The sequence below is a fragment of the Myxocyprinus asiaticus genome, chromosome 34, assembly GCF_019703515.2.
Source record: "Myxocyprinus asiaticus isolate MX2 ecotype Aquarium Trade chromosome 34, UBuf_Myxa_2, whole genome shotgun sequence".
NCBI classification, from domain to species: domain Eukaryota; kingdom Metazoa; phylum Chordata; class Actinopteri; order Cypriniformes; family Catostomidae; genus Myxocyprinus; species Myxocyprinus asiaticus.
In genome coordinates, this window is record NC_059377.1 from 43,866,801 (window position 1) to 43,892,446 (window position 25,646).

At 38.5% G+C, this 25,646-nt stretch overlaps 2 protein-coding genes across 5 annotated transcripts in view; both read left to right on the forward strand.

The window, feature by feature from the left end:
- LOC127425090 (collagen alpha-1(XIV) chain-like) overlaps window positions 1-5,309 on the forward strand; it is a 95,384-nt gene extending 90,075 nt beyond the window's left edge. For all 4 annotated transcript variants that reach the window (XM_051670733.1, XM_051670735.1, XM_051670734.1 and 1 more), the window contains one exon: window positions 4,739-5,309. The gene's annotated coding sequence lies outside the window, so the exon portion shown is untranslated. The remainder of the gene's footprint in view (window positions 1-4,738) is intronic.
- A 14,424-nt stretch (window positions 5,310-19,733) lies between these two features.
- LOC127425001 (zinc fingers and homeoboxes protein 2-like) lies at window positions 19,734-22,277 on the forward strand. Its single transcript, XM_051670565.1, has one exon. The coding sequence runs from the start codon at window positions 19,734-19,736 to the stop codon at window positions 22,275-22,277; it is 2,544 nt and encodes an 847-aa protein (XP_051526525.1).
- The last annotated feature ends 3,369 nt before the right edge of the window (window positions 22,278-25,646 follow it).

A 25,646-nucleotide genomic window follows, 5' to 3' on the forward strand; every position in this document is an offset into this window, starting at 1 on the left:
AGTTATAACATTACAAAAATAATATATCATGATGTCCAAAAACATCTCCAAACAAATAAAACATAATAATTGTACATAAGAACTAATTACACATGCAAACACAACAATGACTAAAGGTTTGCATAGCATGCAGACATGATTTTAGTAATGAGATTTCACAGAATGAGTTTCATTCTGTGTCATTTGAGTCATCATTGAGTCTGTGTCATGTATTTGGCGCCATCTCCTGGTGGTCATATGTAACATTGTGCTTCATGTGGATTATCTAATGATCTGTGCATCTGATTATCTTGTGTGTGGACTCGTTTGAAAGATAATCACCTCCTCTAAGTGATGATATCTGATATTTTATGTTCCGTTTATTTTTCACTAAGCTATAAATGAAAACGTGGCATATAAGCAACACCAACGTAATTATCAAAGACATATACTTCGCTATTACTCACTATAGTTTTGTCTGTAAGTAAAACAAATATGCTGGTTGTATTTTACTCTTTGAGATCTTTCCATCAACATATGACACATAGATATTTGATTAGTTTCATGTTTTTACTAATTACAATAATATGTACAGTGCAATTTGTTTTATAAATTATCAAAACTGAACATTTCTGATTTGTCTGCAAATTTCAAAGCACTTGTTCAGTTTTGGTCATAATGTCTAAGTGCATTGGAAAGTAGAGCTTATAAACTTTCAAACAATACTTATTTAGTGTTGATCAAGACTGTAGTTGTTACAGTTTTTCTCGATTGCTTAAACACATTTGTCCACTCTGACATCACATTTTCAAAACAGTTAACACACAGGCTAAAACTGAAGCTCACTGGCCAAAATGACTAATTTTGACTAATGTTAAAAACATGCAACAAAAGCAAATATTTCCATCAAACACCACAACTTGTGGTCAATTTAATATATTCTTTCAATCAATCATTCCACAATGGACAACAAAATACAAAATACAGCTATCAATGTGAAATATATGATATTTTTCAAACTCAGAAATGCTGAATATTGTAAAAAAAAAAAAAAAAAAAAAAAAAAGCAACCAAAGGAAACTTATGGGTGGAAATATCTAAAAAACTAAATAAAGAGTTGAAATACTCAGAACTTCACAATTAGTCCATTCGTTCCTGACGACTATGCCACAGGTTCTCATCAACATCGCATTGGATTTTTTCCCTTGCAATGCACCGAGGGAAATACCTCCTTGCATGGTGTATCCATCCCTGGCAGTCCTCTGCACCTATTGCTAGGCAACCAGCATTCATTGCCTCCAGGAGGGACATCTGCTCATATGGCCGGTGATCATACACCTTCTATCTCCAAGCAGAGAAGAACTCCTCAATTGGGTTCAGAAATGGAGAGTATGCAGGGAGGAATTGTATCATCATACGGGGCTGTGCTGCAAACCATTCATTCACAAGGCGAGAGTGATGGAAGGCAACATTGTCCCAAATGATGACATACAGAGTCATGCCAGGCCTCAACAGCCCTCTGTCTTCTGGTGGAACCAGTCTTTCATTCAGTGCATCAAGAAATGTGATGAGGTGTTCTGTATTGTATGGGCCGATAGTTGCTATGTGGCAAAGGACACCATCATTGGAGATGGCAGCACACATGGTGATATTGGCGCCCCTTTGACCTGGCACTGTAAAAGTGGCCCTCTGCCCAATGATGTTCCTCCCGCGTCTCTTCAATCTACAGAGGTTGAAGCCGGCTTCATCCACATAAATGAATTTGTGATGTGCCCCTTCAGCTTCAAGCTCCATTATCCTCTAAGAAAAAAGAAAATTCATAAAGCAAATTATTCCAAGGCATTACAATAACAAATCCATACCTGCACATACTGGAATCAATGTCAGAGTTTCTTTGGAATGGAACTCTGTACAGCTGCTTCATTCTGACATGGTTTTGTTTAAGGACTCTATCAATAGATGCCAAATTCACACTGTTGATATTTCTAAATGCTCCCTGATCTGCAGTTACTGCTGCCTGGATTTCACGCAGTCTGATCGCATTGTTTGTCACGACCATATCTACAATGGCAGCCTCCTGTTCAACACTAAACATGTTTCCTCTGCCACCAGTGTGTGTATTCTATAAAGTAAAATTGACATTATGACAGTCACATAAATGGGGTTGATGAAACATCTGCATTACTGTAGACACAGTTTGTTCTGCCAACAGGACAGTAATACAGTAAAGCTGAAATACACTGTGGTATACAGTAACATTGTGACTTACCTGTTCTCATTCTGAAAAAGCCTCACAATAGATGCCACAGTGCTCTGACTCAGAATGGGCTGGACCCTTTGTCAAGCCATGATTGATGACATGGTCAATAGTTGTTGCCTGAATTTCATTTGAAACTTGAGCTCTATTTTCTCTTCTTGCTGCGGCTCCTCCACCACGCATGCAAACTCCTCTTCCTCAGTCTCCTCTGCCATGGCCTCTTACTCTCCTTCCGTGCCTTTGGCCTCTTTGATCAGAGGTGGCATCTTTTATAGATGGATGAGGACTGATCGCTGATTGAAGAGTTGTGCAAACGTGTTTCACACAGGTGCATTAGAGATTCATAATTATGCAAGTACTTTCTATCAGCTGTGAATAGATGTTTTTCTTTTGTTCAACACAGTCAATCCAATAGAGTTTGGGGTTGTTTCAATGAGATCTGTGGTAACTGTTTTGACAAAGGGTGTGAAAAATGTGTGAAACAAATGAAAAAGTGTTAAGACATTTGCAAGAGAAGACTTCTGCTGTGCTAAGACGGTGATGATGCAGATCAAGTGGATCCCAGTTTCATTAAGCGTGTCTTAGCAAATGAGAAAAACTGTAATATTTTGACGATTTTTTTTTTTCTTGTGGGCCAATCCGAGCTTAAAGGGTTAACCCCAACAAGATGTGGTTCTCAAAGTAGAGGATGTGAAAGACTGGCCTAGTTTTCAAATTTCGACCACTTTCCCTCATTCAGATTTGCTGCGGTGGCAGTACACACAAGAATCAATGAAGTTTGTGCACAATTTCTTCTGCTCCGCTGCATTCTCTGTTATACGGTGTCAGATGCATCACTGATTTTTGATCACTTCATTCACTGAGATCTTCAGTGAATCAAGACTTAACTTACGCTATCATGTGTGTGTGTGTGTGAGTGTGTGCTTGTGTGAGTGTGTGTATATATATTTGTGTTTGTGAGTGTGTGTGTGTGTGTGAGTGTGTGTATATATATTTGTGTTTGTGAGTGTGTGTATGTGCGAGTGTGTGTGTGTGTGTGCGAGTGTGTGTGAGTATGTGTGTGTTTGTGTGAGTGTATTTGTGTGAGTATGTGTGTATATATATATATATATGTGTGTGTTTGTGTTTGTGTGTGTTTGTGTTTGTGTGTGTTTGTGTTTGTGTGTGTGTATGTGTGAGTGTGTGTGTGTGTGTGTGTTTGTGTGTGTGTGTGTGTGTTTGTGTGTGTGTGAGTGTGTGTGTGTGTGTGTGTGTGTGTGTATGTGTGAGTGTGTGTGTGTGTTTGTGTTTGTGTGTGTGTGTATGTGTGAGTGTGTGTGTGTGTATGTGTGTGTTTGTGTGTGTGTGTGTGTGTGTGTGTGTGTGGTGCACAAAAGTTTTTCTAGTTTCAAATGAGGGCATTACAAGGAAAATTAAGGACCGCTGCTGTAAGAGACATGATTTCAGTCAATTTTAGCAAATGTGTAGTTACTGCGTTTTACCTTTGCAGGGAAGTCTCTGATAGAGATGATGTAATCTCTGTTTCCTTCTTTTGTTCTTTCTCTCTGTTAAATGTGTTGTTCAATGTAAAATTTGATATATCACCCAGCACTACTCGCATCACAACAATCTTAATGTGCTTTTTCGTTTTTTAAAGACCAGTGAGGTGGTTTCACATCTCTTCCTCGTCTCGTAACTTGTCTGATTCGTGAACTCATTCGTGAAATTCAGGTGAAATTAGAGCTGTGACGTCCAGTTCATTTGCATGCCATATTGCATGTTTTAAAGTGTAGGTAACTATTGCTGTTTGTTTATTGTTGTATTTTTACATAGAAAAACAGACTAACTATATTTTTATCGTATTTTATTTTTTGCATTAATTATTTAGGATCTTCTTAGCTGTTTGGTCGCAATGATACTCCTCTCATTGAAAAATAAATCACCCTTTAAAGCCGTTTCATTGCGCACACATAAATATTGAGATTTTTGTGTTTGTGAGTTTAATTTAAGGCACCAGATCTGTTGTGGCTTAATCTGCCTTTATGAATAACTGAGAGAGATCAGTATGGAGGACAAAACCTGCAGAAAATAATAAATAAATGCACAAATACATAAATGAATATATCCACATATTTGTGCATAAATAAATATATAAAGTGTGTGAGGTGATACACAAATAAATAAATAAATAAATGCACCCATTAATGCAAAATACAATATAAAACAGTTGAAGATGCACATTTGAAAGTTGGTTTTTAATTCTATATTTCATTAATCATTTATTTCTGTATGTAGTTCTGAATTGATTTTCCTTACTGCAACATGCTACATACAGAATAATGAATGTTTAAAGAAATATACAACATTCTTAAATTTGGCATTTCCCCAATCATTTATTCATGCTTTATATTGTATTGTCTTTGCATTGATCGGTGCATTTATCTGTTTTTAATGATTTGTATATTTATGCAAGAATATGTAGATTCATTAATTTATTTGTGTATTTATATATTGTTTTTGCAGGTTTCATCTTCCATGGATCAGATGCTCATCTCTGATCAATCACTGATTTTGTGATGTGTGTTTATGTACAAGCTCTTTCATGTAATACTCACTGATGTTCAAATATTTTTGATATGCTACTATGTAAAAATAATAATAATACATCCAGTGTTTCATGTCATTATATTTTCTGCTGGTGTCTGGAGCAGGTATAGAGATATAGATATCTTTATCTATAGAATTATTTATTTTGTTTCACAAGGTTTTTAGTTGTTTTTTCTTCTTTATTTTCAGCATGTTTTAAAATGTATTTTTTATATATATTTTCAAATCTTAACTTGATGTTTGATAAACAGTTTACAGTCATTTGTCCCACATTGTCAAATGACATTTAAAGTGTTTCTGAATGTTTAAGGGTGTATTGTATTGATATATATTTTATGCAGTATTTGTGTTTGTGTCAGAGAGATGTTTCTCTGTGTGTTCACATCACAAATCAACTCCATTTAAAACAAGACAAAAGATGTATTTATTTTATTGTTGCCAATTTTAAAAGAGCAATAAAATTGTCTAATCCCAAAGTACTATACAATGATTTTCCCCAGAGTCCTGAAGTGTGTGTGTTTGTGTTTGTGTGAGTGTGTGAGTGTGTTTGTGTGTGTTTATGTAGTTGGTGTGTGTGTGAGTGTGTGTTTGAGTGTGTGTGTGTGTGAGTGTGGTTTGTGTGTGTGTGTGTGTGTGTGTGTGTGAGTGTGGTTTGTGTGTGTGTGTGTGTGTTTGTGTGTGTGTGGTTTGTGTGTGTGTGTGAGTGTGTTTGTGTGTGTTTATGTAGTTGGTGTGTGTGTGAGTGTGTGTTTGAGTGTGTGTGTGTGTGTGTGTGTGTGTGTGTGTAAGTGTGGTTTGTGTGTGTGTGTGTGTGTGTGTGTAAGTGTGGTTTGTGTGTGTGTGTGTAAGTGTGGTTTGTGTGTGTGTGTGTGTGTGTGTGTAAGTGTGGTTTGTGTGTGTGTGTGTGTGTGTGAGTGTGGTTTGTGTGTGTTTGTGTGTGTGTGGTTTGTGTGAGTGTGTGAGTGTGTTTGTGTGTGTTTATGTAGTTGGTGTGTGTGTGAGTGTGTGTTTGAGTGTGTGTGTGTGTGTGTGTGTGTGAGTGTGGTTTGTGTGTGTGTGTGTGAGTGTGGTTTGTGTGTGTGTGTGTGTTTGTGTGTGTGTGGTTTGTGTGTGTGTGTGGTTTGTGTTTGTGTGTGTTTATGTAGTTGGTGAGTGTGTGTGTGAGTGTGTGTGTGTGTGTGTGTGTGTGTGTGTGGTTTGTGTGTGTTTGTGTGTGTGTGTAAGTGTGGTTTGTGTGTGTGTGTGTGTGTGTGTGTGTGTGAGTGTGGTTTGTGTGTGTGTGTGTGTGTGTGTGTGAGTGTGGTTTGTGTGTGTGTGTGTTTGTGTGTGTGTGGTTTGTGTGTGTGTTTGTGTGTGTGTGTGTGTGAGTGTGGTTTGTGTGTGTGTGTGTGTGTGTGTGTTGTGTGTGTGTTTGTGTTTGTGTGTGTGTTGTGTTGTATTGTGGATTTAATCTGTTGTTGTGTCTGGACAGTTAATATAAATACAGTTAATTATGGGGATATTTATATTAATTGTACATTATTGATTGTGGTGTATATTTGACTGTAAACTGCTGCTGGTGTGAATGAAATCCTCGCGCTCTTTCTGTGATGCACCGGATCATGTGTCGGTTACCGGAGATTTCCCGGAGCTTGATTTTTTCCCTGTGTTGTGGTGTTTGTGTTTCGCCGGTTCCTCTGAACGCGACTTTCTCCCGGAGCGTCACGGCGCGACACAGACGCGTTTACAGCAGGTAAAGAGATCCGCTTTAACTCGGTGATATTTATGGGTGTTTTTTGATGTTTTTGTGTCCGTTAAAAGTTTGAAGTTACCGGACTGAAACTCTGAGCTCGTGCAGTCGGTTATCAGCTTTCACCGTTATATTTACAGCCTTTAAACGATTAACACCGGTGACAAATGAACCGACATCTCTATAAATGAACAGTTCATTCAGAGTTTCTGAGGGAAATATGAGACAATATTCAATATTTAAATTAAATGTGTTCTTTATCACTATATTTAGCTGTTAGATGATTATTGACTTGTTTTTGCTGAGAAGTTGATAATGTTTGATCGCATTAATTTAATCCGTTTATGAAGTTTAAGATGTTTTGTGTGTATTATATGAAGAGTATGTGCTCAATGAATGAATGAATGACGTCATCGGGTTTCATTCTCTTTAAGTGAATTATTATTATTATTATTATTATTGTGCATTCTGTATGTTGTTCTGTGTCTGTTGTTGATATTTCTGTATACTTCAGTTTATGAGAACTGATGTATCTGTTTTTGAGATGAGTAAATCTGTCCTGTATGAGTTTCCACGGTAACAGCTGTCTCACTTCAGGATATCTCAGAATTATTAGTAGAGATTCAGATCAGAGTGATTCCAGAATTAAATATGATGAAACAGATACATCGTTACACTCACTGAGCACTTTATTAGGAACACCTACTTATTCATGCGATTATCTAATCAGCCAATCATGTGGCAGCAGTGTATAAAATCATGCAGATGCGGGTCAGGAGCTTCAGTTAATGTTCACATCAACCATCAGAATGGGGAAAATGTGATCTCAGTGATTTGGAGCTGTGGCATGATTGTTGGTGCCAGATGGGCGGGTTTGAGTATTTCTGGGATTTTCACACACAACAGTCTCTAGAATTTACTCAGAATGGTGCCAAAAACATAAAACATCCAGTGAGCGGCAGTTCTGTGGATGGAAACGCCTTGTTGATGAGAGAGGTCAACAGAGAATGACCAGACTGGTTTGAACTGACAAAGTCTATGGTAACTCAGATAACCACTCTGTACAATTGTGATGAGAAGAATATCATCTCTGAATGCACAACATGTCGAATCTTGAGGCAGATGGGCTACAACAGCAGAAGACCACGTCGGGTTCCACTTCTGTCAGACAAGAACATAAAACTGAGACTGCAGTGGGTCCACCATCTGTGTTCCTCAGAAGAAATCCAGATTCATCAGACCAGGCGATGTTTTTCTAATCATCTTCTGTCCAGTTTTGGTGAGCCTGAACCTTTCTGAATAAAGAGAGTCTGATAGAGAGCGCTTTGGACATATTGTAAATTCTGACGGTCATGCCAGTAAAGCTTTATTGACTAAGTTTAATAGACAGGAGAGAGGTTTTGTTCTGTGGAGATCCTCTCTGTACAGGAAGTTCCCTTGTGAGCGTTTTCCTGTGTTTTATTTTGATTGGACGGTGGTGCTGTGAGGGGTGTGGTTTGCTGAATAATGAGTGTGTTTAATAGTGAATCATAAACTAGTGTGAAGACTGTGTGTGTTGTTAAAATGTGAAGCTTGTCAAGAACATATTTCACCACAAAATCTAATGCTACTTTCATGACATTTATGCAAATCACTGTATTAGTGGTCATCCGATGTGGGTTTTTTTAATGGCCGATATCCAGAGAGCAGGGTGGCCGATACAATGCCGATGTATCAAAAATGTAATATAGTAAATAACATAAACATAAAATTGCAACCAAAAAAAAAAAAAACTTTTAATAAGCACTATATTTACTCAATTTCACACAAAACTTTAACTTTGTAAAAAATTATCTAAAAAATAATATTGTATTTTAAATGGTAGATAGCAGTTTCTTCTGATTTCTGTTTAGTCATCAAATTTTAGTCATTTATTTGCACATGAAGGAATTGTTAATATACAGTACATCCAATAAAAGTGATTTGATTTTTTTTATTTGATCTGGAAAGTATTCACAGCGCTTCACTTTTTCCACATTTTGTTATGTTACAGCCTTATTCCAAAATGGATTAAATTCATTATTTTCCTCAAAATTCTACAAACAATACCCCATAATGACAACGTGAAAGAAGTCTGTTTGAAATCTTTGCAAATTTATTAAAAATAAAAAACGAAAAAAAAAAAATCACATGTACATAAGTATTCACAGCCTTTGCCATGACACTCAAAATTGAGCTCAGGTGCATCCTGTTTCCACTGATCATCCTTGAGATGTTTCTACAACTTGATTGGAGTCCACCTGTGGTAAATTCAGTTGATTGGACATGATTTGGAAAGGCACACACCTGTCTATATAAGGTCCCACAGTTAACAGTGCAAGTCAGAGCACAAACGAAGCCATGAAGTCCAAGGAATTGTCTGTAGACCTCCGAGACAGGATTGTATCGAGGTACAGATCTGGGGAAGGGTACAGAAAAATTTCTGCAGAATTGAAGGTCCCAGTGAGCACAGTGGCCTCCATCATCTATAAATGGAAGAAGTTTGGAACCACCAGGACTCTTCCTAGAGCTGGCCGCCTGGCCAAACTGAGCGATCTGGGGAGAAGGGCCTTAGTCAGTGAGGTGACCAAGAACCTGATGGTCACTCTGACAGAGCTCCAGCATTTCTCTGTGGAGAGAGGAGAACCTTCCAGAAGAACAACCATCTCTGCAGCACTCCACCAATCAGGCCTGTATGGTAGAGTGGCCAGACGGAAGCCACTCCTCAGTAAAAGGCACATGACAGCCCGCCTGGAGTTTGCCAAAAGGCACCTGAAGGACTCTCAGACCATGAGAAACAAAGATTGAACTCTTTGGCCTGAATGGCAAGCGTCATGTCTGGAGGAAACCAGGCACCGCTCATCACCTGGCCAATACCATCCCTACAGTGAAGCATGGTGGAGGTGGCAGCATCATGCTGTGGGGATGTTTTTCAGCGGCAGGAACTGGGAGACTAGTCAGGATCGAGGGAAAGATGAATGCAGCAATGTACAGAGACATCCTTGATGAAAACCTGCTCCAGAGCGCTCTGGACCTCAGACTGGGGCGAAGGTTCATCTTCCAACAGGACAACGACCCTAAGCACACAGCCAAGATAACAAAGGAGTGACTCCGGGACAACTCCGTGAATGTCCTTGAGTGGCCCAGCCAGAGCCCAGACTTGAACCCAATTGAACATCTCTGGAGAGATCTGAAAATGGCTGTGCACCGATGCTCCCCATCCAACCTGATGGAGCTTGAGAGGTCCTGCAAAGAAGAATGGGAGAAACTGCCCAAAAATAGGTGTGCCAAGCTTGTAGCATCATACTCAAGAAGACTTGAGGCTGTAATTGGTGCCAAAGGTGCTTCAACAAAATATTGAGCAAAGGATGTGAATACTTATGTACATAAGTATGTACATAAGTTTTTTAATAAAAAACTTTTCATTGCTCGACTGGAGTCGTGTGGATTACTTTATTGATGTATAAATGTGACTTTTGGACCGTTAAAGTGCTGGCACCCGTGTACTTCTATTATAAGGACCTGACAGAGCTTCTAAAAATCTTTATTTGTGTTCTGTTGAAGAAAGACAGTCATACACATCTGGGACAGCATCAGGGTGAGTGAATAATGAGAGAATTTTACTTTTTGGGTGAACTGTTCCTTTAAAAGCTTCATCTGTTTAAGAGAACATTTAACTCGCTTTTAGCGCCACACAGTGGACATTTCACCTCAGAACTGATGTGATACATGTTATGAACCGCGTAGTATTGTTCAGCAAAAATGTCGCCACAGTCACATCATTTTCATGAGATCAGACTCTATAAGGCTCAACATAATAATGCAGTCAGTTATTTACAGGTGTATTTGTGTTCTCTTCAGTTCTCTGGCTGTTCTTGACCTTTGTCTGTCCACCATGTCTCTCCCCCTCATTTTCATTTCTTTCTTTTGTCCTGCCTTTGTTTAGAGTCACGGCACATTCTCTGAAAGCGGATCAGGACTGAAAGAATAAAAGAATGAGAGAGTTTTGCCAGTTTCCAGATTGCAGCGTTAAACAAGACGTGCAGCCAATATTTCAGGTTTGGCACCAGAGACAGATGTGTTTAATGTGTGAAGATTAGAGATATATGTAACTGTGTTATAACCCCACTGGGTGATTCTCACAAAACTTGTCAAGAAAATGTCCTGGTCTAATTTTACTCCAAAATAAAATGAAATGTAGTTTTTAGAGCCATTGAGATTTTTACATTGTTGCATTATTTTCCTAATAGTTACACACATTTTAGCCCCCAATTTTCATCACCGCAATGCAACAAAAAATATATATATATATATATGATTTAAAATTGTAAAGTATCCATAATAGTAGTACTCTCTCATTTGTGCATAACACAAAGAATAATGTTATATATTATACTAAATAATATAGAATAATATTAAAAAGTCAGTAAGATTTATGCTGTTAAAGAAGGCAGAATCACGTCATTATAGTCTTTAAAAAGGGTCCACACAGAACTCTCTACAGTCACGATACACATCTGGCACTGGAGTTCTCATATGCCACTCACCTGTTGGCAGAGTTTACCATGGCAACAGTGTGTAGCGGCTCGTAGTCTGTGATTCTGGAGTTTAATATTCACACGTGCCTGAATCAGATCTGATAAACATCAGATATATTTGAGTTAAAGACTGCGCAAATGATTTTTGATTTCTGGCAAAGTGAAGCTGATCAAGTTTGAAGGGATAGTTCAACCAAAAATGTAATTCCTGTCTTCATTTACTCACCCTCATGTTGTTCAAAGCCTGCATGAAATTCTTTCTTCAGAAAGCTTCAGAAAATTTTAAATATACTGTAGCACAAGAGATGTTTAGACCAAATTTCTAAACTCTACTCCTCCTACAGCCACCAAACTCAAGAGTATACCTTCAGACTGTTCTGACTCTGGTTGCTATATCTTTTCCAACTGATCGGAATTACAGTATTCCTGTAGCAGACTTCCAAACAGGCCAGATTTCCCATTGACACCCATTCAAAATTTCTGACTATACTTACTACTAAAGCTTAAATTTACATGCACGAAATCCATTATAGACATACTAGCAAAACATACTAGCAACACCTAGCTTCATGCTAGCAATGTATTGCTAAGTGCTAAAACATGCTAGCAATATCTTGCTACGTGTTGAAATATGCTAGCAGTGTATTGCTAAGTGCTAAAACTTGCTAGCAATGTTTTGTTAAGTGTTAAATCATGTTAGCAATGTCTTGCTAAGTGTTAAAAAATGCTAGTAATGTATTGCTAAGTGCTAAAACATGCTAGTAACATATTAAAACATGCTAGCAATGTATTGCTAAGTGATAAAATATGCTAGCAACATGCTAAAATATGCTAGCAATGTATTGGTAAGTGCTAAAACATGTTAGTAAAATGCTAAAACATGCTAGAAATGTATTGCTAAGTGATAAAACATGCTAGCAACACGTTAAAACATGCTAGCAATGTATTGTTTAGTGTTAAAACATGCTAGCAACATTCTAGTACATGCTAGCAACATGCTAAGACATGTTAAAACATGTTAGCCATGTCTTGCTAAGTGCTAAAACATGCTAGCAACATGTTAAAACATGCTAGCAATGTATTGCTAAGTGCTAAGACATGCTAGCAACATGTTAAAACATGTTAGCAATGGCTAGCTAAATGTTAAAACATGCTGCTAGCATGTAGGTAGGTGTTGTTAGCATGCTAAAACATGCTAGAAACGCCTAGCTACATGCTAAAACATGTTAGAAACATGCTAGCAACACCTAGCTACATGCTTAAACATTTTAGCAACGCCTAGCTATATGCTAAAATGTGTTAGTAACATGCTAGCACTGCCTAGCTACATGCTAAACATCCTACCAATGCCTAGCTACATGCTAAATCATGACAGCAATATGCTAGCAACATGTTAGCAGCAGCTAGCTATATGTTAAAACATGTAAGCAAGATGCAAGAAAAGCCTAAATAAAGGCTAAACATGCTTGCAATATGTTAAAACATGCTAGCAATTTCTAGCAACACATCAGAACTGTAATGTCTGTATAAATGTAAAACTTTTAAAACTAGTTTAAACTTTCAGACAAGGCTTTTCCATGTCATCCTTAAAGTGTGTGTCTATGAACTTTACTTTTCTAGTTTGTTATTGTTGAACACTGATAGTAAATATTCCCATCCACTTTTACTGTGCACAAACCTTCTGCTTTTAAACATCTCCCTTTGTGTTACAAAAAAAGAGAGAAGAAAAAAATGTCATATGGGTTTGGAAGGACATGAGGGTGAGTAAATGATGTAAATGAAATATTTATTTAATGGATTCAGTGGGACACGAGCATTGATGTTCAGTTCATGTATTAGATTCTATCAGAGACATAGTTGAGGAGTGCAGCGGAGTCTCATGAATGTTTTATGAAGATGGGCTCATCGCCGCGGTGATGCCAACATCAGTCGACAGGCCAAGCGGGTCATTATTCACATATGCACGGGTGTCTACTGTGCTCTACACGCCAACAACACGTTTGTCTAATTAGACACACTCACACACGTGTATCCCTGCTGGTCGCTGTCAGGCTGATGTAGTTAATGAACATACAGTGTCGCTGGGCTGTCACATAACAACACTGTTGCCATAACAACAACATGGAAATGAAGCTTGGCTTAATATTTTTACATTTCTAATCAGGAGAGAGAGTGAAAACCAATTTATTTCCTGTTCCTCATCACAGCCCATATTAAAATTCTTCATCACACATGACGCTGAGATGCTTGGACGGGTTGCCTTCGTTCTGCTTCATTAATATTACACACTCGAGACAGACGAGTTATCCTCATGATTCTTTACTTTCAGCATTCAGATGTGAGTCTGAATCCTGATGCATATTATATATTGTTGTGCTGGAGAATAGAGCTGGTGGGAGAAGATTCTGAATCATCTAGATATGCTTTGACACTTTTTTTTTTTTTTTCAGATGTGTTAAATTATTCAGAAATACATTAAAAATACAATCCAAACAAAATAATTACTTGAATACATCTCTGATATGATGAACAATTTCTGACTTCAAAGACATTTTTTTTCTGGGGTTTAAAGTAAAACATGTCATGTGGTGTAACCGTCCTTAGACAATATAAAAATAAAAACAAAAGTGTCATTAAAAGCTACAATTCTTGATAAAAGAGATGTTGGCATGAGTAATGCAGACTAATATTACTATTATTTCTTTAAAAAATAAGCAGTGAATTGTGTTTTAAAATATACATCGTTCTTCTGTTGTAAATAAACATCAGATTTGTTTTATCAAATAGTTTATGATGTTTCCAGGAGTGTTGATTATTCATGTGTTTGAGATGTTACAGACATTACATCAGAAATTATCATAATTAATTCTGATTCAAAGTAATGTCCAGCATCATCCAATCACTGTCAATCATGTTAAAATAAAATGATACATTATAAATTCTGAATCTATGTACTGATTATCATTGTCACATGTCTGTCAAACATGTTGAGTGATCCAAACATCATCTGCAGCCTGAAACTGAACTTTTGATCAGATTTTAGGAGTGAATGCACTTAACTGCATAGAGAGCTATAGGATGCTCCCTTGCTCCCTATTTAGTGAATGACTTAACCTCCAGTGTGCTGTCTGTCTGCACTGGTCTCAGAACAGTTTGAAATGCACCTTATTTTCATCCTAACTCCATATAAATCCTCTGAAAGCAACAAGAATTGACCCATTTATTCTCAAAGTGATAAAACAGTAATTATGGGATATTTGAACTGAAAATGAGCCTGTAGTCCACATACGTGGTCATTGTGTTTAACAGCGTGTCGTTGCACGATAAAATCAAATGTGACAACAAAAACACACAAAACTGAGGAGCCCTTTTGACCCACATGACTGTATGTGAAGTTTAAAAAAGTAGTTTTTTGTTGTTGTTTTTATTGGTAATATCATAAAATATCAGTATTGTGAAATCTTCATGAGAATGCAAGTTTTGTTTGACTGAATCAAAAATTCATTATATTTATAAAAAATATTTTTCACCTTGAAAAATTTGTTTGAAACTTTTTTTAAATGAATGATTAAGTTGTGTACCCCAGAGTATGTGAGCGGAGTGGTGATCATTCCATCAGGCCGCGCTCTGTGCCGCTTGCTCATCCCAGAATGCACTTTAAGAGATGCTGGTTTGGGATCCTGCGAAATAAGCAATAGGTCTGAAGGAGTTCAAACATTGTTTTAGTGAAGTTGCAAACCGTATTGCCTAAATAAATGCAAAGTATAAATCAAAGTTAAGAATGAGGAAATCGAAAGGAAGTGTGGAGAGACTGTGAGAATTAGCAAAGATTCCTTTGGGAATGCGTCACATTGCCAGAGAGCATGAGGATGTGCTACGCAAACATGTAGTGCAGCAGAAGGTGAGCTAGTAGGCTACACTACCATTCGATAATAAATTAATAGATAAGTAGATAGTAAGGTATCTTGTTGTTTTGCCATCATGTCAGTGCAGCTGCCAGCTAGATGCAGACCCGGTTCAATTGCTCAATTGCATATATAAGCTTAATAATACTGTATAATGGCAAAGCATGCTTCCTTGTATCCCGGCGAACACGCACACAAAAAATCCCTGCATCAAAACTAACAAACATGTATGATCTTGCAGATCAGTGTGTCCTAATTTGCAGGCACAACATTCTGCTTTCATGCCTCCATTGTACATTTGAGCATTTGACTGGTAAATATTTCCGCTCTCACATAGAGAATTTCATAGTTGAATTATCTCATTTAATCGACCGCCCGTTGCTTTCGATTTCTGCTCCGGGATAAAGTTCACATAACTGCTGGACAGTTTCCCAAAGCCAAATGCACACCTTAACGAGAAGTGAAACGTAAAAAACTGACTCTAGATTAGTGGTTGCGGATAACATGTTCGACATCGCTTGCTGCATTCATGCGCAGAGAAAAAAGCTATAAATGATTATAACCTACATTAGCAGAAAAAAACTTTTCTTAAACGAAGGCAGTGTAATTCATGAATTAAATAATTTGTATTTGTTTTGGGATCATTGCACATGATTTCATCTAATATATACAGTATATTGGACAAAATCTCACTTTATGCAGGACGAATATTTTTTATTTGTTAAATCCATGGTTAATCCCTGCTGTACATGTATAGAACACATGCACAACACATGATCGTTTGATGCATATAAAGTCCAGATTCACTTTATGCTGCTTTAAAAATATCAAGAACAAAGGGGGCACATGGTAACAACTAATATAATAATTATTATATAAATAACCACAGTCCTTTAGACTGCATATGATCCCTACATCATTTCTGGATAACTTAATGAACCCTTTAAAACTGAACACAAAATTAAGATGAGAAATTGCTTATTTTAATTTACAGATCTAAAGTCTGATAACATTAAATCAGAAACATATTAATGTCTCAAATCTACAGTAGCATAATAATCAAAAACTGAAGAACAATTATGAATTTCACTTTTACCTGTATTTCCTGATACCAATCCATGTTTTCATTATTGTCATAAATGACTCGAATTAACTTTAAAGTTGAAAAGATTGTGTTTTTCTGGGTCGGTTGTGTCACTCAGGTCCAGTTTAATCTGAAAAGTGCGAAGTTGTGTGTATGTGAGTTTCCACACCACCGCACATACTGTATGTTTTATCACTTGTAGAGGCATGTTTGATGAACTGAAAAAAATGTTACGGCATTATTTGAAGATGTTCAATGACGTATGTGTTAACAGAGAAATATTTGACTGATTATAAATAAGTAGACCCGATTCTCTAACAGCCGTTGTAAACCAGCACAAAATAAACAGTGAGATTTTATAGGCTAAAACACATCAGTACAATCACATAATTTCAGATGTGTATGTTACTAAGCATTTGATAATTTAATAAATGTTGGCCTATAGTCTATATTTCACCCAGAGGGGCACCTCAGCCCATGTGGGCAAAGGGGCAGTTGCTCGGGCCACTGTAGCTACCCCCCTGTGTATGTGCCCGGAACCAAGTATACTACAGAGAAATTGAATATCGGAGCGGGACTTGAGCAAACGCTTTTTTACTGGTGAGTGTGAGCGGTACTTGAGTGGAGCGTCTGCTTCAGCTGTGAGCGGTTGAGCGGCGCGCACACGCATGAAGCGGGTTATTGAGTGAGTGTCACCGCTCCACTTCGCTCACATGCTCTGATGTACATTCATGTATTCAAGGTGCAAGGCAAGTATTTTAATACCTTTTATTTTTATCCCCTTTTCTCCCAATTTGGAATGCCCAATTCCCACTACTTAGTAGGTCCTCGTGGTAGCGCAGTTACTCACCTCAATCCGGGTGGTGGAGGACAAGTCTCAGTTGCCTCCGCTTCTGAGACTGTCAATCCGTGCATCTTATCACGTGACTCGTTGTGCATGACACCGCGGAGACTCACAGCATGTGGAGGCTCATGCTACTCTCCAAGATCCACACACAACTCACCACACGCCCCATTGAGAGCGAGAACCACTAATCACCACCACGAGGAGGTTACCCCATGTGACTCTACCCTCCCTAGCAACCAGGCCAATTTGGTTGCTTAGTAGACCTGGCTGGAGTCACTCAGCACGCCCCCTAAACTAGGTTTTTAAAAGATCTCTGACAAATTTATTTGAAAATGACCCTCATATTGAACCCAGAACAGTCATTTAAGACATCATGGGGACATGAAAATCTACTACAGAGTTCAAATTACCCATCTAATGTCATACACATGTGTATGGAGTACATGTCCTCTGTGTTTCTGCTGATGTGATGTATTAATATGAATTAAGCTGCAGCTCCATGTGTGTTTGGATTCTTAGTGAAATCAGATCGTCTCTGTGACCTCCATGCCTTGAGGAACAGCTCTATCTCACATCAAACCTCAGGGATTAGTTTCAAATCACTGCAAACCTGATTCACATTTCACTGCCAACAAGAACCATAAGCTTTCTTTATTTTTCTCCTTTTCCTCTCTTTCTCTCTGTATGGTTCTATCTGAATCTGTCGTTAAGTCTTCAGTGTTTATAGAGTTGTGTTGGATTTCTCTCTGGAATGCCTGAACTCATGAACTTTCTGTGCAATCTCAGACTCTCCTCTTCTTTTATTCTCTTTTCTCAGTAAAGTTTTCATCTAGTTTGTTTACCAGACCTGTGTATTATTTAATTACAGACTGGTTGTTTACCACACAGTTGTTGCAGATTCTTTGTGTTATGTTTTATTTTCATATGCACAGTTTGTTTAGAATGAGAGACAGACTTATTTTCTGTATTCTCTGCTCACATATCACTTATTTGTTCCCTGAGATCCTCTTATAATGTTTTTATTTGTCTTATAAGGTTTTTGTGCCTAAAACGTCATAACTTATGATCAGTTTTAAACCAACTCTCCATTCTACATTTTTTCCAATTTTACCTTTAAGACTTCTGTGTAAGAAGGATTTTTGGACCATTCTTCCTTACAGAACTGCTTCAGCTCAGACATATTCTTAGGATGTCTGGTGTGAACAGCTCTCTTGAGGTCATTCCACAGCATCTCTATTGGGTTAAGGTCTGGGCTCTGACTGGGACACTCCAAAAGATGGATTTTTTTTTTTTGAAGCCATTCTGTAGTGGATTTACTTCGATATTTTAAGGATGTTATTGATAAAACATTTTCCCAGTAGCGTTGTGGAGTGTCAAGGTGGTCTTTGGCAAACTTCAGGTGCGCAGCAATGTTTTTATTGGAAAGCAGCAGCTTCCTTCATGATGTCCTGCCATGAACACATACCTGTTTAATGTTTTCTGTATAGTAGACTCATGAACAGAGATGTTAACCAGTTCCAGTGATTCCTTCAAGTCTTTATCTGTCACTCTAGAGATCTGTTTTACCTCATTGAGCATTCTGCGGTGTGCCCTTTGAGTCATCTTGACTGGACGGCCACTTCTAGTGAGAGTACCTATAGTACTAAATCATCTCCATTTATAGACAGTTTGTCTAACTGTGGACAGAAGAATATCTAAGATATTTGAGATAACTTTGTAACCCTTTCCAGCTTTGTGCAAAGCAACAATTCTTGATCGTAGGTCTTCTGAGATCTCTTTTTTCCGAGGCATGGTCCACGTCAGCAGATGTGTCTTGTGAACAACAAACTCAAAATGTTTGAGTGGTTTTTATAAGTCAAAGTATCTCTAACCCACACCTCCAATCTCGTTTCATTAGTTGGATGCCAGGTCTGCCAACTCCTGACTCTAATTAGCTTTTGTTGATGTCATTAGTCTAGGGGTTCACATACTTTTTCCAACCTACATTGTGAATGTTTGAATGATGTATTGAATATGTACAAGAATGTTAAAGTAATTTGTGTGTTATTAGTTAAAACAGATTGTGTTTGTTCATTAACAGGTAATCTTCATGTAACAGATGAAGATCAAACTAGATTTTAAGACAATTTTATACATAAATGCAGGTAATTCCAATTCACATACTTTTTCTTGCCACTGTATGTTTTTATAGTACAATGAACTCTTATTTGAAAAGATTAAGGAAAATTTGATTGTAATACGACCCCTTAAAATCAATAAATATCTCAGTTGCATTAAATATAATCTCACTGGAAACAGTGTTGGACTTCAAGTGCTCATTCTGAGAAACACTCACGTCTTTTGGAAATATAACAAATTAGAGTATCATTTTTATACTTTTAAGCTTTGGTATTTAGACCTCCTTTAGTTAATTATTTACATTTACATCGAGACATTTTCCAGAAACCTTTATCAAACTTAGTGTATTCGGGGTATACATTGTCTCGGTATGTGTGTTATCTAGGAATCAAACCTATGACACCTGCATTGCTAGCACCATCTTTTACCAGTTAACCAGAATTTGATGACATTGGTAATTGTGCTCCAACTTCTATTGTTAATGAGGTAATAAAAAGTTTTTTCTGTACCTGTTCTCTTTGTGCAGATGCTCTCTGTGTGACGAGTCTCTATGACACTCTGTTTCACAGCTGATGCTCCCTGTCTGAGGGAGCTACCTGTGCTACCTGCTCAAATGTTGGGCATTCACTCTAATCCAACCTCCCCCCATTAAACTCCATCATCAGACTCATCATGTCAAGCCGAAGGAAGTTGTCTAACCCCTGCACGGTCCGTACAACTAGTTCAACTGCAGAAGACTCTGTGGAAATGGATCTTTCATCTGAATCTCTGCTGTACAGATGTTCACCGGTGCCTCCCCCTGTAGAGAAAAACTGGAAATCATTGAAAGGCAAGGAAAAGGGGCAGATGAGTAAGGGATCTTCATCTGAGCAGGGTTCCTTCTACACCCATAACCTCAACGACTTCAGAGAGCATGAGGTCTCCCCTCAATCTGAATGTCCACTCGATGCCCTCTACCTGTGTACCACCTGCAAGTTCAGTACCAACTCCTTTGATACCCTTTCATGCCATAATAAATTGGAGCACCAATGTGAGGGCCATGTCAAGCTTAAGAAGATCAAACTGGATAGCCAGACCATCCTCGAGCAAACCACTGAGGGCGAGAATGAATCTGTCCCTTGGAAACCTGGTGACTCTACATTTCCCTTACGGTTGGAACCCTCGAGCAATTCAGCATCTGAAGATATTGGAAAGACTTCAGTGGACAACAGCAAAGGTTTAGAGAAAGAACTAGAGATGGAGAAGGAGCTGGATGTTCAAGTGTTGAATGATGAGATCAGAGCAGTGAGTGTAAATGGCACAATCATTATTCCAGAGCCCATGTCTCATGTCACGCCTCTGTTGCAGCGGCCACCAAACCTCAGCACGGCTCTGACAATCGCAGTTCCTTTTCACAACAGCAAGTACAACCCCATACTGGACAGCAACACCACCCTGATCACATCCTTTAACAGATTCCCATATCCTACCCATGCAGAGCTCTGCTGGCTCACCGCAGCCTCAAAACACCCTGAGGAGCAGATCAAGGTTTGGTTCACCACCCAGCGTCTGAAGCAGGGCATCACTTGGTCACCTGAAGAGGTGGAAGAAGCCCGTAAGAAGATGTTCAATGGCAGTATGCTACCTGTTCACCAGACCTGCACTGATTTGCCTTCTCCTGTTAGTGAATTAGTTAAACCCAGCCAGCCTTTTGCACAAAGCGGTCAACAACTGCCTGGACAGACCAGGCTTTTGTCAAATGGCACAGCTAATGGATCAACTGCTACTTGTCAACCTGTCACTGCAACAGCATTCAATCAAACACCAGTTCTTAAACGCTCTTTAGGAACTCATCTGTTGTTTTCAGAGGTCAAGTGCCCTTTGGTCACCACAACTGTAGACCCCAAAGAAAGACTAAGCATGCCTCCTCCACCACCTCCACCACCAGAAAGACTCACCATAGCTACTTCTGCAGTGCTCACAGAGAGTACCGAATCTTACTCTGCTATGAAGAAACCCATTATTGCACCTTTTGCCCCACCTAATGGGAAATTGCTAATGGTTCTTCCACTGGGTCCATCCAAAGAGAAGAAACCTGTGGCACATCCCTTAATGTTGCCCAAAGATAGACTCCCTTTGTCACCGATAGTTTCCACTAATCTAAAAAGATCTATAGTTCATAAGCAAATTGATAATCATATTTCAATTTCCTCTTCTGGTCCTAAAAACAAGTCATCATACTTGGGTAATGATGTAAACATGCCCTTGCCAACTGCTATGATTGTTCCACAAGTGAACAGGCCAACAATCATTCGGACTCCATTTTCCCTGTCGGCTGTTCCACCTCTGTCCTCTGTAGCTACACCAGTTCATCAGTCAGAACCGTCAGTTGCACCAGTGACCTCATGCTCCAACAGTCAGAATGCCAATGGAACCCCCTGTGGAGATGCTAAGAATTGGTTTCTTGATCAAAACGCCCAGAATGATTCCCAACGCTCAAGTGAACTTACTCTTAGGGAGCGTCCGGTTCCCACTCACTTTCCTCTACTGGAGAGAGTGAAGGGCAAAAGTTCTGGACAGATGAAGCTTCTAGAGGAGAGTTTTCAAAAGAACAGTTTCCCATCCTTTAATGAGGTCAAGCACCTCATGATCTCCACCAGACTGTCCAGAGAGAAAATTGAGAGCTGGTTCCTGCAGCGCAGAGTGCTTCGTGATGATATGGAGCAAGCCCTGCTGAATTCTATGGGCTCTAAAAGGTGTCCACAGCAGTACCAGCAGGCTCTCCTTAATGGAGCTTACAATAATGCTAGTGCCTTTCCCTTCAGTCCTGTGCCTCTGGACAGCAAGTCCATGAACCTTCTCAAAAATGTCTTTGTTCAAAACAGCTGGCCTTCACCTGCAGAGCTCAGACATTTGGAGATACAGAAGAGGTTGTCTCACACAGACCTTGTCCATTGGTTCAAAGATAGTCACCTGGCCCAGCAAAGCAGTATCCTCCAGCAGAAGATGGTGTTCGAAGAGCAAAATGACACCTCAAAGCAGCCCAGCCAGAACAATCAACTGCTTAGAGATGAGACCACCAAACCCAGCAGCCCAGAGATTGAGGACTGGTTCACCAACATGCTGGGGCACCGCTGGCAAGACATGGGCAACAGTGGGGGACTGATTGGTGAAGGCTGGGAGGATAATGCTGTGGCCGTTGGAACCAGATCACAGCTGGTCTCAGATACAGATTAGATGACAAAAGGAAGATGCAAATGGGGCGAGTTAATGATTAAAAATAAAAGTAAAGATATAAGCTGTGTCCCAAATTATGCACTTGTACACAGTGCACTTGGTCATCTATGAATTTTCAAAGTGCAGTATCGTCTCAAATGGAACTTTTTTTTTTACTACACTGATGCCATTTATCAGCTGAAGGAATTGGCGTTTTAAATGCACGCAATGTGTTGCTGCTAGATTTAATATGTTAGCCTTCCTCCGTCCAACACTTACATCTCAAATAATGTACATATTCATAAAGCGAAGGGTGATGTTAAATCACATTTGTAAGTTTCTTTCTTCACAGAAGTTTCGCTCTTTGCCACATTCACCATTAATTAAATTGAATTTGTCAGGATAGCTTTGTGGCCAGGTATCTCCGCCCCTTCTGCTACGTAGGGGAATCTGTGAGCGCTGAATGCATGAAGTGTCCAATGTTCCACACTCCATTTTTTTCTGTTGAAGAGGTATAGCATCCAGGTAATTTTAACCCTCGTGTTGTGTTTGTTTGTGCTAACTCCTTTTGTGTTCCCAGGCCAAAATGACCGGCCCTCTAAGGTTGTTAATAATCTTTCATATTGCATATATTATCCCAAGATCTTTTTGTCAACTTCTTTTTTTAGTAATCACGACAAGTTTTGTACTTTTTTTATTTATTTTTTTTTACATATTTTATATATATATAAAATGGAGGCCAAAAGTTTGGAATAATGTTCAGATTTTGCTCTTATGGAAAGAAATTGATACTTTTATTCACCAAAGTGTCATTCAGCTGATCACAATGTATAGTCAAGACATTAATAACATGAAAAATTACTATTACAGTTTGAAAAAATTGTTCAGAACTTAAACCTAATATTGACCTTAAGACATGCCAGTCTATTGCATACTGTGACAACTCAAAAACAAACACAAAGACAATGTTAAGCTTCATTTAATGAATCAAATAGCTTTCAACTGTGTTTGATATAATGGCAAGTGATTTTCTAGTACCAAATGATCAATTTAGCATGATTACTCAAGGATAAGGTGTTGGAGTGATGGCTGCTGTCTAGATTTGATCAAAAATGACTTTTTTCAAATAGTGATGGTGCTGTTTTTTACATCAGTAATGTCCTGATTATACTTTGTGATCAGTTGAATGCCACTTTGGTGAATTAAAGTACCAATTTCCTTCTGAAACAGCAAAATCTGTACATTATTCCAAACTTTTGGCCACCAGTGTGTATATATATATATATATTGATAGAAGGATTCATTGAACTGAGCTCATACCGGGCAAGTGGGGGGGGCACTCTCTGCTCAAAAATTAAAAATAACAATAATTACATAATTAATAAACACTTGCTTAATTTAAACAAAAAAGGTGTTATTTTAAAGCTTAGAATCTGGACTTTACAATGCATGAAGCTGATCCTACCCATTCTTAAATAATGCTTTTTAATTTGCTGACAAATTAGAACTGTTTTGTTCAGCATTTGAAAATTTGTTATCACAACAATTATATTCAGAGTTGGTAAAAACAAAAATATAAGATAGTCATGTGTTATATACCATTGGAACGCTCAGAGGCCAAACTGCAGTGAGTTTAAGTGTATGAAATTCCCACAGACACACAGTAATATAATAAAAAGTTTTTCCTTATAATTTCCTGGAACATACATATAACATAGACGATGACATATGTTAACTTACAGCAGACTATCCCGATTCAAACGAGCCCAAACACAACATAATATGATGACCAGATCTTGAAATATTCCTCAAAGAGTGTACATGGAAAGACGATGCACAAAAGGGCACTCAACACACGTTGTGTGTGTTTGTGTGTGTGCATTTCTGTGTGTGTGTGTGTGTGTGTGTGTGTGTGTGTTTGTGTTTGAGTCTGTGTGTGTGAGAGTGTGTGTTTGTGTGTGAGAGTGTGTGTGTGTGTGTGTGTGTGTGTGTGTGTGTGTGTTGTGTGTGTGTGAGAGTGTGTGTTTGTGTGTGTGTGTGTGTGTTTGTGTCTGTGTGTTTCTGTGTGCAAGTCTGTGTGTGTGTGTTTGTGTCTGTGTGTGAGTGTGTGTCTTTGTGTCTTTGTGTATGTGTCTTTGTGTGAGTGTGTGTGTGTGTGTGTGTGTGTGTGTCTTTGTGTGTGTCTTTGTGTGTGTGTGTGTGTGTGTCTTTGTGCGTGTGTGTGTGTCTTTGTGTCTTTGTGTGTGTCTTTGTGTCTTTGTGTGTGTGTGTGTGTGTGTTCAAATGGCCGGTCATTTTGACTGGGGACACAACAGTGAAATAAAACCAATAAAATGTAAAGAAAATGGTCCACATTTTTTTGTGTGTGTTTTCAGATATCGTCTGTGTCAAAATGACCAGAACACAACATAAGGGTTAAAGAAAAGTGTTTTATCAGACACAGAGACTGCTCCTCCTCTGTTGTTGCCATGGATATTTGGCAAAGAGATCTGAAACCTAAGGTGTGTTTTTTTTGGCGAGGTACCTTTTAAGAATAATCTGGGAATTGTTTCATGTAAAAATAAACATATCAAAAGGAAATCATTAAATGAGTGTCTCAGACAGGTTGAAACGCTAATTGTGTTTTTCTCTCTACAGGTGATAAATGTTGCCGCTGTCCCACATGAGGACAGGAAGAGATGTTCAGTATAACCAATTCATTCACTTCTGCTGTCTTTCTCCATTCACACGAGACTTTATCAGCTCATCAGACGCGGAGGAGCGTTGTGTGAGTGTTGTTTGTATGTTTCGCACTTAGGAGACTTCTGTGCACCAAATCTGGAGTCACTATGTAACTATACTTTAAAAAAAGGGTTGTCTAAATGTATTTTTTGTTGCAGATTGTCTGCACATTTGTATGATTTTATGGTAAATTTTGTAACATTTTTATAATGGAAGCAAGTTGTTGGTGTTTTTATTAGTGGACATAACATGACACTATACAGTACTCTTCAAAATCAGAAAACAATCATGAGGTGCTGTAATATTCTCTGTACATTACCAACCACAGTACATGTTATGATTCTTTTCTTACAGTGTGATGTTTTATTGACAAGCAATGCAGAATCACTGCACACAAATGGACTCAAGATGATTAACTTGATTCAGACTGGATTCATATCGGTTGCACTACAACACACACATCAGTGCTGGTCTTAAACGTGTTTGCTTTGTAATCTTTGCTCTTAGTCAGAATATAGACAACAGTCTTAGACTCAATGCTTACACTGTCCGCTGGAACTTAATAAAACACCACCAAATTAAAGATCGATTGCGTTAGTCGCTTCTATAGTTCATATGAAGTTCACTCTTTGTTCCACAGATTCTCTCTGGCCTTCAGCACTGAATTAA

Excerpts from the sequence above, each read along its gene's own strand:
- LOC127425001 (XM_051670565.1), top strand. The coding sequence starts at position 19,734 with ATGTCAAGCCGAAGGAAGTTGTCTAACCCCTGCACGGTCCGTACAACT.